The sequence below is a fragment of the Eurypyga helias genome, unplaced genomic scaffold (assembly GCF_000690775.1).
Source record: "Eurypyga helias isolate BGI_N326 unplaced genomic scaffold, ASM69077v1 scaffold9118, whole genome shotgun sequence".
NCBI lineage: Eukaryota > Metazoa > Chordata > Aves > Eurypygiformes > Eurypygidae > Eurypyga > Eurypyga helias.
In genome coordinates, this window is record NW_010268841.1 from 1,125 (window position 1) to 15,742 (window position 14,618).

At 39.8% G+C, this 14,618-nt stretch overlaps 1 protein-coding gene across 1 annotated transcript; it reads right to left on the bottom strand.

Annotated features, from left to right (window-relative positions):
• Positions 1–1,709: 1,709 nt before the first annotated feature.
• NOM1 (nucleolar protein with MIF4G domain 1) lies at positions 1,710–14,211 on the bottom strand (the record flags this gene model as incomplete). Its single annotated transcript, XM_010157878.1, has 10 exons — positions 1,710–1,887; positions 2,874–2,983; positions 3,798–3,929; positions 4,276–4,408; positions 8,269–8,390; positions 8,772–8,939; positions 9,967–10,077; positions 10,579–10,902; positions 12,954–13,149; positions 14,087–14,211. Coding segments are annotated over 10 exons (1,599 nt in total), but the record flags the coding sequence as incomplete, so codon positions are not given.
• Positions 14,212–14,618: the final 407 nt, after the last annotated feature.

A 14,618-nucleotide genomic window follows, 5' to 3' on the forward strand; every position in this document is an offset into this window, starting at 1 on the left:
AGGGGCTTGCACGGATCTCCTCCCGAGTCCAGCCCCCCCAAACTAAAATATGAGGTTCAGCTTGGTTGTCTGCAGGGGAGCTGTTTACATGCGTTCCCTGAACTTGTCACTTTTGTACCCATCAAAAAAGCGCCAATTCTCCTGTCGCCCTCACTTCTCTTAATTGGTATGAATTGTTTTAACTAAATTGGTCTTCCTCTTCCTCTGCAAGACGCAGCTGAGGGGAAACGGCCAGCGCTGTACGCTTAGAAGCTGCCAATGGCATGAAAGCATCTTGCCTTGTTGTTTTGATGGTGATCTCTTGTGTGTGAGCCGTTACCGTGCTAGTGTAACTTGGGATTTTGAAAGGGGCGCCCAGGACATCGTGTTCCCTGCAGACTGCCCTCTCCAGCAGAGAAAAGGTGAGGGAAACAGCTCCCTGGGTGCAGCACTCCTCTGCCTGAAAACATTACTCATACAACTGGGCAAGCGGAATATTTTACATTCAACTCTTCAATTAAAAAATTAAAAAGAATTGTTGTCCCCCTCACTCGCTGCAGAATGGAACATTCTCGGGAGGATACCTACTGGGAGTGAATTTTCCCAACAGAGACAGATCCAAACAGATCAACTGGTATCAACACCAACTGGTATTAGGAGGCACCAGAAGTGAGAGGAGTATTGAACACCAGCGTGCAAGCTCCGTTACAGAAATGCTCTAGCACAGGTAGATTATGCAGATGCAGCACACACTGTGGATGGGAAAGTGCTTTCCCCCAATTTAAGGTCATTCCTTTCCTGGGAAGCCAGCTAGAGTAAAGCCAATACAAACAGCAAAACCTTTAGAAAAACTGCAGTTTAATGTATAGTGGTAAGGTGACAAAAGAAACAAACCATTAACACTGAGTGTTACAGAAAGAAGTATACCTGGTTCTTTTTTAAAACACCTGAACAGGAAACGCAAGCAAATTCTTGAGGAAGGTATTCTCTTATTATAAGACTCATTATTCTCCATGCCCAGAAAAATCTGATTAACACAAGTGATTAGACAATTTTAAAGCTGTCAAAACCAGGCTAAAAGAGCAATAAAACTATGCTGTGATATCTAAACCCAATATAATTGGGCAAAGTCAGATCTTCAAGCCGTTTATCACAGCTTTGAATCTACCTGAAGATCTTTTCCAGACCCACAGTCACGTAAACAATTCACAGAATTAGCAGGTAACTTCAACACTTTAAGAAAAAAAGTGGCTGTCTTCCACAGCGGACCCACCAGTCCCTGTGCCATCTAGTGGCCAGCCTCCTCAGGCAGGCGCAAGGATCAGTTCCTAAAAGCCTTCGGGTAAGGCTGCTTTTTTAACGAACGGTGGTCAGTATCACGATATTGTTTCAAATGAAAGGTTAGAACGTGCAACGCAGAACGCTACTGCTGACTGGGAGTACCACAGAAGAGAGTCACCCTCTTCTCCAGCCACTAACCATCAGCGTAAAGCACTCGTAGTAAAAAGGGACAGGACAAAAAATACATTTTCCCTTTCTTCAAAAAGGCCTGTTATCACATTCAGTTAAACCTTGAAGTAGTGTGTAGAGTAACTGTTTACATCAAAAAACTGGATCCTTTAGAGCAACACCGCTCCCCTCATTCTCAGTTGTCTGGGCCTGAAGGACTAGCAAGGCTCTGCATCTTCTGGCAGGCTCAGTTTTTCCTCTACACTTTATTAGGGAAACAGCTATAGCTTCAATTTGGACTCTTTTGCTTGCAGAGCCTTGGTTGCTAGTTCAACCCTTTCTTTTAATAAGCTAGCTTCTTCGGCACTTTTTTGGGCTTGTACATTTTTCAGTAAGAAGTGAGTAAGGAAGAGTTTCAAGCCTTCCCGCAGCATTCCCAGTTTGGGGTTGTCAGATACCCTGTAAAGATACAGATCAAAACCAGCATTTATTCTACTGTTTCAGAAGATTCTTAATTTTATCTTCTTCAAATAGAGATGTAGGAAAAAATCCAACCTATAAAAGGAGCTTTTCTGGAGAAGCTTTCAAATTACCAGGAAGCCTACACTGGTTTGGCAAACAGCCCAAACACACTTAACATACTCAACAATAAAATGGAATATTGGAGCCTTAGACCTGCTTTATGTAAACAATTACGTTACTAGTAAAAACCAAGGTAAACATGTTTGAGCTTCCTTGCATTACAGTATTAATGGCTGAAATGCCACCACCTACTTTTTTCTAACTTTATGTGACACTGCAAGTTTAATACAACAAAATAATGGAATCATTTAAGTCAGAAAGGATGTCGGCAGGGCACCTTGTCCGACCTCCTCTTTAAAGCCAGACTAACATCCAGGTGTGGTCAGGTTGCTCAGAGTCTTACTCACTCAAGTCCTAAGCATCTCCCCAAAGATAGAGACTTCCCAGTCTCTCCAGGCAACCCTCCCCATGTACAAAAATAAGATTTTTCCAGAAAATGTTGATTAAAAAAAAATCCCCAAACCTTTCCCTCATTTGTCTATTTTTCTTCCTTACACTAAAGATACCTTCTAGCAAAGACTGCTGGTAGAGTGAATCCCACCGCACGCAGGTGGTAAAGCACTAAGGAAAGCAGGTAATTACAGAGCTCTGCTCATGAAAATCCTATTGACCAAAAAGATACAGCAACTATCCGAAAGCCTGACTGTGTATAACACTTCCCACAGCTGTATCTACAGCAGAGCCTGTTCTAACACACAGGTGATGCGCTTCCCCCCCACTCACCCAAGACAGATTACTTTTCAATGGATGGATGGCTCATCTTTGGAAAAGGCACTGTACAATTCCAACCAAAATAAGCAAACTCCTTATCTTCTTAATTACTACTCACCAAGGGTTCCCTGGAGATGTCTCTGATCACTTACCTCACAAAAATGTCACTAAGTTCTTCAGCATCTGTTTTCATTAACAGCATGCTTAAGACTTGTCGCAAGAAACGGACTTTGGGTTTATCTAGCTCGCTGAATTCAATTACCTAGTAGGGAAAAAATTAGATTATTTCCAGTATTACAAAATAGCTGAATTCACTTCTAAATGACCAGCTTATAGCACACTAACTGGCCTCCTATATATACAGAGTCTTAGGTCTGGCACGTAAGAGTCAGCTGAGAATGCTGCCTCCAAAAGCCATGCAATAAGGCAAACAGAGAACTTACAGAATCATAGAATGGTTTGGGTTGGAAGGGACCTTAAAGACCATCTAGTTCCAACCTGCCATGGGGGTGTTGGAACTTTCTAAGGAACAACTTCTAAGGAACTTTCTAAGGAACAACCTGTCTACTAGTACGAGAATACCAGATATAATTCCTCAATCAAATAAATACTTCAGAAGTACTAGAGCAATGTATAGAATTGCCTGTTTAACACAGTTGAATTATTTTTCTAATAAGGTTCTATGGACTCCCTGTTCTGAAATCCAAGTGCCCAGTAGATTTCTTCCTGGTCTAATAAAAATCAACATCAGCTAAAAAGCATAGCACAAAATCCACTGACAAAGCCTGTTAGTGAAGGGGGCTCAGTTCCAACTCTGGATACTCTTAAGAAAATAAATGTTAAAACTGCTGTAGGTATAGAACTGTATGCCTGGGTCACCACAGGTTCCCTTTGCCCCAAATGACAGCATTACTGTAATCAACAGGATTGATCTAATAATTTCAGAACAAGTTTTGTCTTAGCTTATGACCACGGACATCTAAAGTATCGACTAGGTAACAGAGGAAATACAATGTCCCTAGAACCAGCAAATGCAAGGAAAACACAGAAGTGTTTTGAGAAGAAAACACCCCGACCTTGAGAACCGAAAGCGGCAATGATTTTGTCCTTATTAAGTGAGACAGCAGTGAAACCAAGTTGGAGATGGCAGCGGCCGACAGGTTGTCCAAGTCTCTGATTTTGTCCCAAATACTAAACTGAAACGTCACCTAGGTGTCAAAGGGAAAAAAAAAACCATCAAGCGACTGTTTAAATGGGTAACAACGTAACAAAACATTTTGATTCTCTATTCTCTATAGGCCCTCTGCTAATTAACAGACATACTTGATCAGAGTGTTCAATTCTTTTCACATGTGTCAAAGGAAAGCAAACTTTCTGCATTTCCTATTCCAATCTGACCATGAGTATGCCTTACTGAATGCACCCCTACACCCTCGGAATACTTCCTCAGGATCAAGATATTAGCAGGCATGCATCCATTCTTGCTTGTTTAATAACTGTCTTGGTAACCACAACAACAACACTAAACCAAAGCTGAAACAGGTTTCTCTTCACCTGAAATCGTCTTTCATATTCACAGAATTTGTCAGCCAAAAACGCATAGAAGGGGTTATATGTCTTCTCCTGTAAGCAGCAGTAGAGGGTAACATGAACAATTTCTCTCTCCTGCTGATCCTTCAGTCCAAGCCTAAAAATTAACAAGAGAATAAGAAGCATTCAGTAAGGAAAGAATTACTGCAACAAAGTATGAGCTACAGTCAACATCCGAGACTAATACTTAAAAAAAAAAAACCCAAACACCACATTAAATTTTACTTTTTAGAAATTCCTTACAAAGTCTTTAAGACACCGAATGGACTCAAACCCTTAAGAGCATGAGGTAAAATGGTATCCCTGTATGGCAGTGTGGAAATGCTGCAGTATTGTCAGTGTTAAAGGAGTGGCTGCAAAAGCAAGGCCTCAACAGATGGAAGTGGAATGGTACAAGTACAATTCCCCCCTGGGGAAAGAGCAGCACCCCACCCCATGTTTGTAGCTCTCCATGAAGACACACAGCGGAGAGGGCACTGTCACCAGAGAGTCTCAAGCCTCTGAACGTAGCAACAGTATTGCCACAAACGCTGCTGCACGGCGTACCAGTACTAAGGTTAAACAGTGAAACAAGCACTGTAAGACCCTGTTGTGGTTCTCTCTCACTTGTACCTATGGTCATGGGAGGAAAAAGAGCCTTTGGATCAGTATAAGCCTATTTAGAGAAACATGTCCAGGGCCCTTCACTTCTGTGGTACTTGCTAGGGATAAGAAAATATTTAAAGATGTTTTTCCTACTTAATTGGCCATATGAATATTTTCATCTCTAGGTCAACTCTGTGCTACATAATACTTGAAATTCATTATTGTTTGACAGTAGCCTAAGAGGATGCTGTCAGTGATTTCAAAGCACCTTCAAAAAATAAAAGCCTGAAGACAGTCAGCATCAACGAGAACTTATCACAGAATCACAGAATGGTTTGGGTTGGAAGGGACCTTCAAGACCATCTCGTTCCAACCCCCCTGCCATGGGCAGGGACACCTTCCACTAGACCAGGCTGCTCCAAACCTCATCCTGGCCTTGAACACTGTGTTGGCTGCCCCGCATAAAGGCCAAGGATGAGGAGCCTTCCCCCTTGAACAGCTGACCAGTCTAAGAGAGGGCTGAGGCATTTTGGCAGGGAATGGTAACTAACTCGCAGTGCACCTGTCCTGTGAATAATATGATTTAGCTTCCAGGGCTGCCAAATGCCTGGCAGCATTAAAAGCAATTAAAATGAAAAATGCTTTGTATTATAATCTGAAAAAATGTCAAACAAAATGTTTTCATTGCTTCAAGATCAGGTTTCATGTGGCATTAGTATAACCCAAGTGTATTTTCTAACTAAGTTTGACCCCACTGGAACTTGCTCTACTGCCTGTACAGTGGTTTGTCATTGCTTGATTCTAATATCCCTCATTTGTATACACCTCCAGGCATCTGCCACTGCATGTGATCACAGACACACGCCAGATTAACAGAGAAAATACTGTCTTTCAGCCAAAACCCCCCAGAATGTAAGGTTTTACAATAGGAAAGTCTGGAATGATTTCTATGGTGATTGCTAATGAGCAGTGAAAACTTGGAAGCCTGCTTCTCCAAAAGAGACCAGCACTATAAGTGCCGTGCCTGTGAGATAACTCACTTGCTCTCCAATCAGCCAAGTTCCACCCAATTTTATTACAGAGCAACAACAGTTAGTCTTTGTTTTTCAATACATAGCTTCTCAGCCACTGCAATCACTCATTTGGCGTGCCCTCCTTCTCCTTCTTCATCACTGCTTCTATCCCGACTTGCTTATTTAGGAAATATTCATGTTGCCAGACAGGTGTAACCAAGTAAATCAGCACTCTGATGTTCAACTTTGTTCGTACCTTCACTCCTTCATAGAGCTAGCAGTATCTTATCGTTTCAGACCTAACATTCCTAAAAATCTAAAATTCAACTCGGGATTGTCTTTCACTGCTGAGTTTCACCATAAACCTGCACAGACTTCATATGCTGGATAATCTTCTATAAGGATATGCAACCACCTCACTTACTAAATCATTCATGAGTTACAGTATTCCCATGGACTTGTATGCCTTGATCACTCTAGGAATTTCCCACTGTATATGGAAAAACTGCCTCTGAAGTACGTTATTTAGAGGCAGACTTCTGCGGGTGACAAGTAGGTTAGTTATCATCAGCTGAAGCCCAACTGTCACTGCCTTTAGATGAAAAATAGCAACACTCAAACCCAGCTTTTAAAACTAATTTTGAATTATTTTAGTAGATACAATCACACACTCACTATCCTGAATTACAAGTCACCCTAGAGCAGAATATCTAAGACTCTGACAAGTTTCAATTTTTTGTGAAACGCAAAGTTTCTCAGATTCTTCCTCTCTATGAAATAGTTTTAAAAATCACCTCTCAATCAAACCAAAGAAGTATTCTTAAGTGGAATCTGAGGTTTGTGAAGGCAGTGTGGCCTTTCAGCTGATGAACTGGATCAAGTCTCACTCTCTCCTCTTTGTCACCAGTGATGTTCCCAACCTGCCCTTTACACTGACACTTCTACAGCCTCAAGGTCAGCCACTTCAGGGAGCTGTTCTGGCTTCAAATGAGTTACTTTCTTTTGCTCTAAGGAGGAGAAGGATAAGCAAAACTACAGCAGTCTGGATTTAAAATGCTTTAAATTACCATTTAACCACACCTGAACTCTGCCAGAAACTCTGCAGCAGATAAATCAGCAACTGCAGTTAAAATATTTCTTTACATACTTCTCATGCTCTTCCTCAGGAGCCTGACATCAAACATCAGAATATAAATTCCCATCCTCTCTGGAACACGTGTTCACACTGAAGTTAATTCCTTCACTGACAATTCCACGTACTTTGCACTATACTCTGCCAGATATGGGCAGATTTGCAAATTCCTCTCTCTGAGTTTGCTGTATAAAGATCAGGATCAACACACCCCAAGCAGTCTGCAGACAGTTTTTCTGCCCAGCCTATACGTATACAGATTTGTATACTAGTTTAAATAGCGCAGATGAGAGTCAAGGATCAATCTGCAAATTGAGCTACCAGGGCTTGGCAAGAACTGCAGCAGCAGCAGCTAATTTCTTTTAATTGAACAGGCCATATTAAGATATTGGAATGACTCCATCACAGTCTTAAATCCAAGCTGTGTTCTGCAGAAGTGGCATTTAATCAAATATTAGTTGACTTTATTACGAAGTCTGTTTTGGTTTGGTTAGCAAATTAAATAATTGCATGCCATCCTGCTAAGACAATTCTCTTGAATTACAAGGCTGCAATAGAAAAGTTCAGACCCAATCTCTACCCTCCCAGTTACTACAGGCTTACCATTAATATTCTGACAAACACAAAGAATAGCTTAGTTTGAGCTTTTCCCTGATCACATTTTTTTTTCTGAAGAGCTGTTTGCCAAGTGGTAAGGAAACTGGTCTTAACATGCAATGTGACCCTGGAGCAAATCCAAAGCTAATACATTCCGCAAGAGGGAAGTGGAGGTGCTAGAACACTACCAGGTCACGCAAGTATGGACAGAGAGCTACAAGATGGCAAGAAGGGAGTAGCCATAGTACGGAAATCCAACAACAGAACCAAGAGATGTTCTGATGTCTGTCTCTGTAAGGAAGCAAGCCTGCAGACTTCAGTCCACTACACCAGGGGACACAACTTCAACGCAAAAAGATACAGGCTCCTTAAGTCAAAAGATGCTGTAAATCACAGTTATGCATGAGTGACAATAACAGGGGCTACTCCTTTCCTCTGAACACCAGTCAGTTCTGCCTGCCCCCTACTAGTCCTTACACCAGGGTTTTGGACCCTCTCCTACCCTTTCACTCTATATGGAAGCCTGGCTATGCCCATCTTCATTATCAACTAAATGCTCTTGAGGCCAGAGCAGCAATGTTATTTTTCCAACCCAGTTCTGGGTTGTCTTCTGTGCTAGTCTGTACTTACTTGAGAAGCTTTTCAAAGGCATCCAGGTAGTCTTCACTTGTCATCAAGACACAAAAAATACTTCTCCTGATATCGGTGTTCATTCTCTGCTTACGAGCAAGCTCCATTATCTTCGAACTCACCTGAAAAAAACCATTAAATGCTGTTTTATTTATGCTTGTTTTAAAGAAAGCTGTTTGTGTGCAGCCTCAAGAAAGACCATTAATGAATTCATACTAGCAAATCCGCTTTTAAATCAAGTCACTTCTTCCACTTACATAAGTTATTTTTGCAATTCCATGGGACAAACAAGCTATACCATAACATCTGTAGTAACAGCTCTTAAGAAGCACTGAATGCAACGTTTCAAAAAATGTAAGAGCAGAATTTACAGTCCAAAAGCTTCGTCGCCCAAGAGTCCGTGAAGGGTTTTTTGATGGGTTCTGAATGAACTTATTTACCGGTGTGAAGTATATTCAGAAGATCACAAACACTCAGACTTGCACCCAGTAGACTGGAATTACCTTTCCTATTTGCAGTTTTTGCGGAGTCTTGCTGTTTGTACCACTGATCATTGGTGCTCCACTCCAGGATGACCCCACGATCCACCAGCGACCAACCTGATCAGCACTGAGGAGAGATTCCAGGGAGACACGGAGCTGAGTTTCTTTTCCAGAACCACTGCTGTGAACCTTGAATAATAAAATACAAAAAACCCAAAAGCTTTTATTTGAAGCTTTCTTAAGAAGAAAAAAAAAATATTACTCAAAATTACATTTAAACAAATAACTTAATCTCCATAAATGTCTTCAGATGTGTCCCCCTGACCAGTCTGATTAGAATTCAGACTTTTAGAATCAGGTCATGATTTTCCTTTTGAATACTTGCGATCAAATAAAATTACCTGACAAGTTGCCTTGAGTTCTGTACAATTCGAACAACAAAAACTTCAAATTCCTTAAACAAAATCAGAATTTTCAACAGAAAAGCCTAGAAACGTGCTAAGAGGACTGTGAAAATTTAAGAGAGGAAATTCTACATAACTAGGTTACTCAGCTTATTTTTGCTTGGCCTATTATCACTGATGTGTACATCCTGCACTTACAAGATTTGAAAAAAAAATGCTCTAGGTGTTGTAGACAAGTAGTGTAATTTTCAAGTTGGAGATACAGAACTTTAATCTGGTTTTATAGTCCATGTGAAAATGAATCCGTTCCCAATCTAAAGAGACAGGTACTTTCACGCATTTTATACTGGGTTGTTCTAGACAAACCGCCCTCTCCCTGCCAGAAAAAAACAACCAAGAAATAAAAAAAATCCAGGTTTTCAGAAGTGTTAGACTTCCAAAACAATTCTGGTAAAGTTAAGAGCGTGTGCCTGCATCCAAAATCTATGGAAATAAGATCTTGTCATAATGACTCATTTCTTCTGCACAATCGTTAAACATCCCACAATCTCTTTTTCAAGTAAAGGACTTTACCTCAAAGTCCTTGGCTAAGTATTAAGTCCCTTCTCAAACTGTTCTGCAGAAGCTGACTGCTGACTTAACTTGGACACAGGAGACAATACTTAATGAACTCAAAAGGGATTTTTGTCCACAAGAGTTTCAGACTGTTAAGTGAATTTTAAAAAAATACTACAGCCTGTGAAGCTGACATACAACACAAATAAAAGCTTGAGAATTGCTACACAACACATGTCAAGAAAGAAAGTTCTCACCAGTGTTCTTTGCACTTTGCGGAGTTTCTCAACTGGTTCAGGATCATAACCAGGAATCTTACGCATGTCATTATTCCTTAGTGCCAACATAGTCTCTAGCATAAAACGAACCTATGGAGAAAACAAGTATTTCTGTGGATTATGTCCTGGAAATTTATTTTACAGAGAGTGTACTTCGAAATTACTGTTCTGTGAGAATAAGCAGCTCAGCTAGCAAGATAAATGAAAATGTAGATGTCATGAATACAAATACAGAGAAGGACATTTACTTTAACTCCTATTATATTCACGTCCAAGCTTCAGTCCACAACTTCATCTGCTGAACACCATGACTCAGTGACCGTTTTTGGAAGCGTGCAAAGCATCGCGAAACAAAAGCTTAAGAGGACAGCCCTAGTCTCACCCATTACAAGCATTTTGGTGTCTGTGTCCTAAGAACTAATGGAGAAAGACAAGAAGAAAGCAAATAACTGAATGCAATAACTGAACACTAATGGTAACTTGAAATCTAAATACAGTGTAGCAGAAAACATTTTGGTAAATGAACGCATGTATCCAAGTGCTTATTGAGGTCCACTCAGAACAGGTTATCTTTAAAACCCACACACATACCCTAGTTTGATCCTGGAACTTCTTCTCTGCTGTGTTTGCTTTCCTCTGGGCTTCAGCAATCAGTTCCTTCAAAGCCAACGCATCATCTTTTCTTAAGGAAAAGCCCACGTTTTTCAGGAGAAACAAAATTAACTCAATCTCTTTTTCAGTGAAAGCACTAACAAGCTTTTTCAGAATATCAAAGATCAGCAGGGAATGAACCACATGGAAGTTATACAGATGAGCAATCAAGGCAAGCAGATTTTCACATTCTTTCCCTTCAGCATCACTTTTACAGAGTTCATCAAATTTCTTCACCACGGCTTCCAGAAAGTGAGCACCGACCTGGCAATAGTTACATTAAGGGGGAAAAAAAAAGAAACCAAACCAGCAGTTAACCGTAGGTAGATTTTACAGACATCTGTAACATTCATTTCTAGGGCACCGCCACTATTAATTTGCAAGAAATATTGTTGCTCCTCTCCACCAGTATCATGTTCTACGTTTACGTATAAAAATATCTAAGTGGTGTGACATTTTCTTGAAGTGTGTGGTTTACACCGCATATATGCCATCCAGCTGCCTTTTAAAGTCTGTGCAAGGAAAGCAAATGTTGTGAACTTACAGTACACATACATCAGATTTTTTTTTTTTGTTTGGGTTTTTTTTACATAATTTTCATGGACACCTATTAGTATCTTCCCAGCTATCAGGCTAGCATGCTGTTCCTGCTAGTCATTCATCCAGTTAAAGCTGCCTGTCGAAAACCACAGAGTTCAGCATTCCAGAACAAATTCCTTAACAGGAGGGTAAAAAAATAATATTGTAAAACAACCCCCAATGTACCAAATTTTCACAGTTGCTGAACATGAGCTTAGGCTGATTTTGAAGTGGGGGTAAGCCTTAGCCATTTGTCAGTGGTACAGCTGGGAAAAGAAATTTTGGAATCTCTATATTTGTAAAGAGAGTACAGATGCTGAAGACTGGAATTAGAAAGCATACCAAAATATAGGTAAGTAACGAACACGTTACTGCTAATCAAGGCATCCCTCCCCCCATTCTATGGTGCTAAAATTTGCTGAGTCTTCTTACGAAAACCAGAAGTCCCAGTAGCAGCACTGACTTGCATTACAAGCCCAGATCTGCTTTGGTTTTAACCATCCAGGGATCATAATGCACAAACGTTGCTGGAATTCCACACATCTGCTGGAATCCCAACTTCTGCTTTGCTCAAACTCATCTTAAACGCAGCTGCACTATCCCACTTCCATGTAATGCTTTTTTTTTTTGGTTTGTTTTACAGAAAAAATAATGGGACTTTATAGCAGATTTAAATGCTACAGTCTTAGATTCAAAGATGCTGTGGAACAGCGTCAGTAGTACAGGAGACACAGACTAGGTATCATCTATCTAATTCTAATAGCTATTAGTACATCTATATCTTACTAGGTGTTTGCAAAGCTTCAACTTCTAAATGATTGTTTCTCTTCTTAAAGCAGCACTATAATATTGCATTGTATCTGCAGTCAGAACTGCCTTTCAAGCAGCAAAGAGGAAGAAAGAAAGTTTAATGGCAAGGCTGCATGGAAAACGCTGCTGTAATTGCATCCATCTGACATTTACTATGGTTTCAGAGATAGCATTCAGCTCTCCATATGACAACCTGAAGAACTTGCATCAGTCCATCTTTTGTGTCGAGATGTAGAATAAGAATGTCACTTGATGGGAACATGGTGCTGAAACACCTCAGCTTCTTGAGAGAGAATTCACTGAAATCGGCCAAAATCTTCCCATTGACACCAGTAGTTTCAGCATCTTCTTAACAGTAAGCAAGAGTATTCTATCTCAACCATTCATCATGCTTAAAAACACGAAAGAAAAACCACAAAAAGAATCGCTGTGCTTTTTGGAGTTTTTGCTCTTCTGGAGTAATTGATATACCTAGTGAATTCCACTGATGGGCTTAAAAAAGGCCTTTTCCCACTGACGCAGAAGGATTTCTGTAACTGTAGCACTTTCCTTACCTGGATACACATGGTTCAAAACCAATACTCTCATAGACCCAAGAGAACAGATATGGATTAGTGCAATTAAAGAGGAAAAAACTTCAAGCTTAAAAAAAAAAAAAAATCAGTTTTATGAATGCAGAAAGATCTTGATAAAAAAAAAACATTTTCATAACTGGCCAGTGGTAACTCATGGAGGAAATAAATTGATCAGCTAAAGCAACAGACTTGGTCCCTTTCACTGTGGACACCTAGCAAATAAGCTACAAGTACTGATACAATTCAACCAGAGATGCTTTTTAGTGATACCCAACCAAAAATTAAAAGGCAATTCAAACAAAATATCCATGCAAACTGTTAAACAAAATTAGTCCCGACCACAAGAATTACCTCAATTCCCACATTATGATGAAGGATGCTGACCAAAAGGACATGTTCCATCAACAATCTTGCAGGCATGGCAACAGCAGTAACACAAGCGTTCATGAGAATATCTGTCAGAGTTTCATTCATGTCCTTTCTGCTGTTAGCCATGTAGAGTTCTTCCATCTGTCCACTAATGGAGGACAAATTCGGTTCACTCAACCTAGTGAGAGACAAAATCCAATGTCCACTTTTTCTTCTCTTTACCTGGTTCCACAATTTTCAGTTTATTCAAACAACCTGTTCTTTTCAGAGAAACTAGCTTGGCTCAAGAAGATTGAAAAGACTACTGGCAAGGACCTATTGCTGTGTTCAGGAAACTAAAAAAAAAAAAGTATGTTTAATTCAGGGTGTGTGTTTGGGTTTTTGTTTGTCTGTTTTTAAAATTATTTACATGTAAAAAGAGATTAGCAGCAGTTCGCTTAGCATCACACTGAACAGACTCATTAAGAAAACACTTTGTTCTTAGCAGTTTTAACTATGGCACATTACAGTCGTTGGAGAAATTAAGTATGAAAATACCTCATAGTAACATACAAGGTATATAAAATTCTCAACGACTGAACAAACTGCATACTGTAGCCTGCATTTTACTGATAACAGACAAAAGAAAATGCCAAAAGACTTCGTTTTCAAAAAAACACTCCAAAATTAAAATGTGTGGAAGTGGTAATTACTTTTTTTGTTCTTCAGTACTTTATGCAATGAAGTGTTCCTTCTCCTCAGCTGCAGTGTTGGAGAAATTTAATTAAAAAAAAAATCATGCTTTTTTCGGGTGGGGGGAGGGTTATAACTCACACAATAAGGTTTCCTTATAGGCATACTCCAACTGACAATGAATTACACCTAGCACTCGCAGACAACTGCTATGTGGAATTCAGCCCAATCTTAAATTTATTTTCTAGATTTTTCAACTTTTATAATGACCAACTTTGAAGAACGTATATCAACAAAGATAATTATTATTAAGGATAGCAGACATGATTGCCAACTTAAAATCAGTTTGTGAAGAGAAAAGTCACATCCTTGCCACTTTTCTTTGAATGATGAGCACTGTCACATTGAACCAGAAAGATTAATGACTTTTCTTATTACATTACCTATTAATGAGACCATTCACCATTTTTTTCAGTCTTCCCAATTCTTCTCTTTTCTTATCATCTAGTGTCTCCTGAACTTTCCTTACTTGAGGAGGGACATACTTGGTAGCACTGTGATGATGAGTCTTACCATAAAAAGAACAGATACCAAATGAGACTAATATCTTATATATTTGAACAAATATAAATTTCTATTTAAGATTAATATACCAAATTTTTAGTTAAGTATGTATTTTACCATCTAATAATTACTGACAAAGGAACAACTTCATACAGAAAAGAAGCATGAAACAAATTACCACTTACAACCCATTTGACCGCAGCAAACCCCCTCTTCCATTTTTCTTTAAGCTGCTGTTATTAAAACCTGACATCTTAGGTTTTGGCTTTATCAGCTGCAGATGTACTAACAGTTTAAGTTAGTGACACGTGGGCTGAGTGACTTGTTTGGCCTCCTCCTCTCCACCAGTACTACAAGACAGAACACAGGCAGACCCTCTGGAATCCCGTCCAACGGGATGCGGTTTAACAA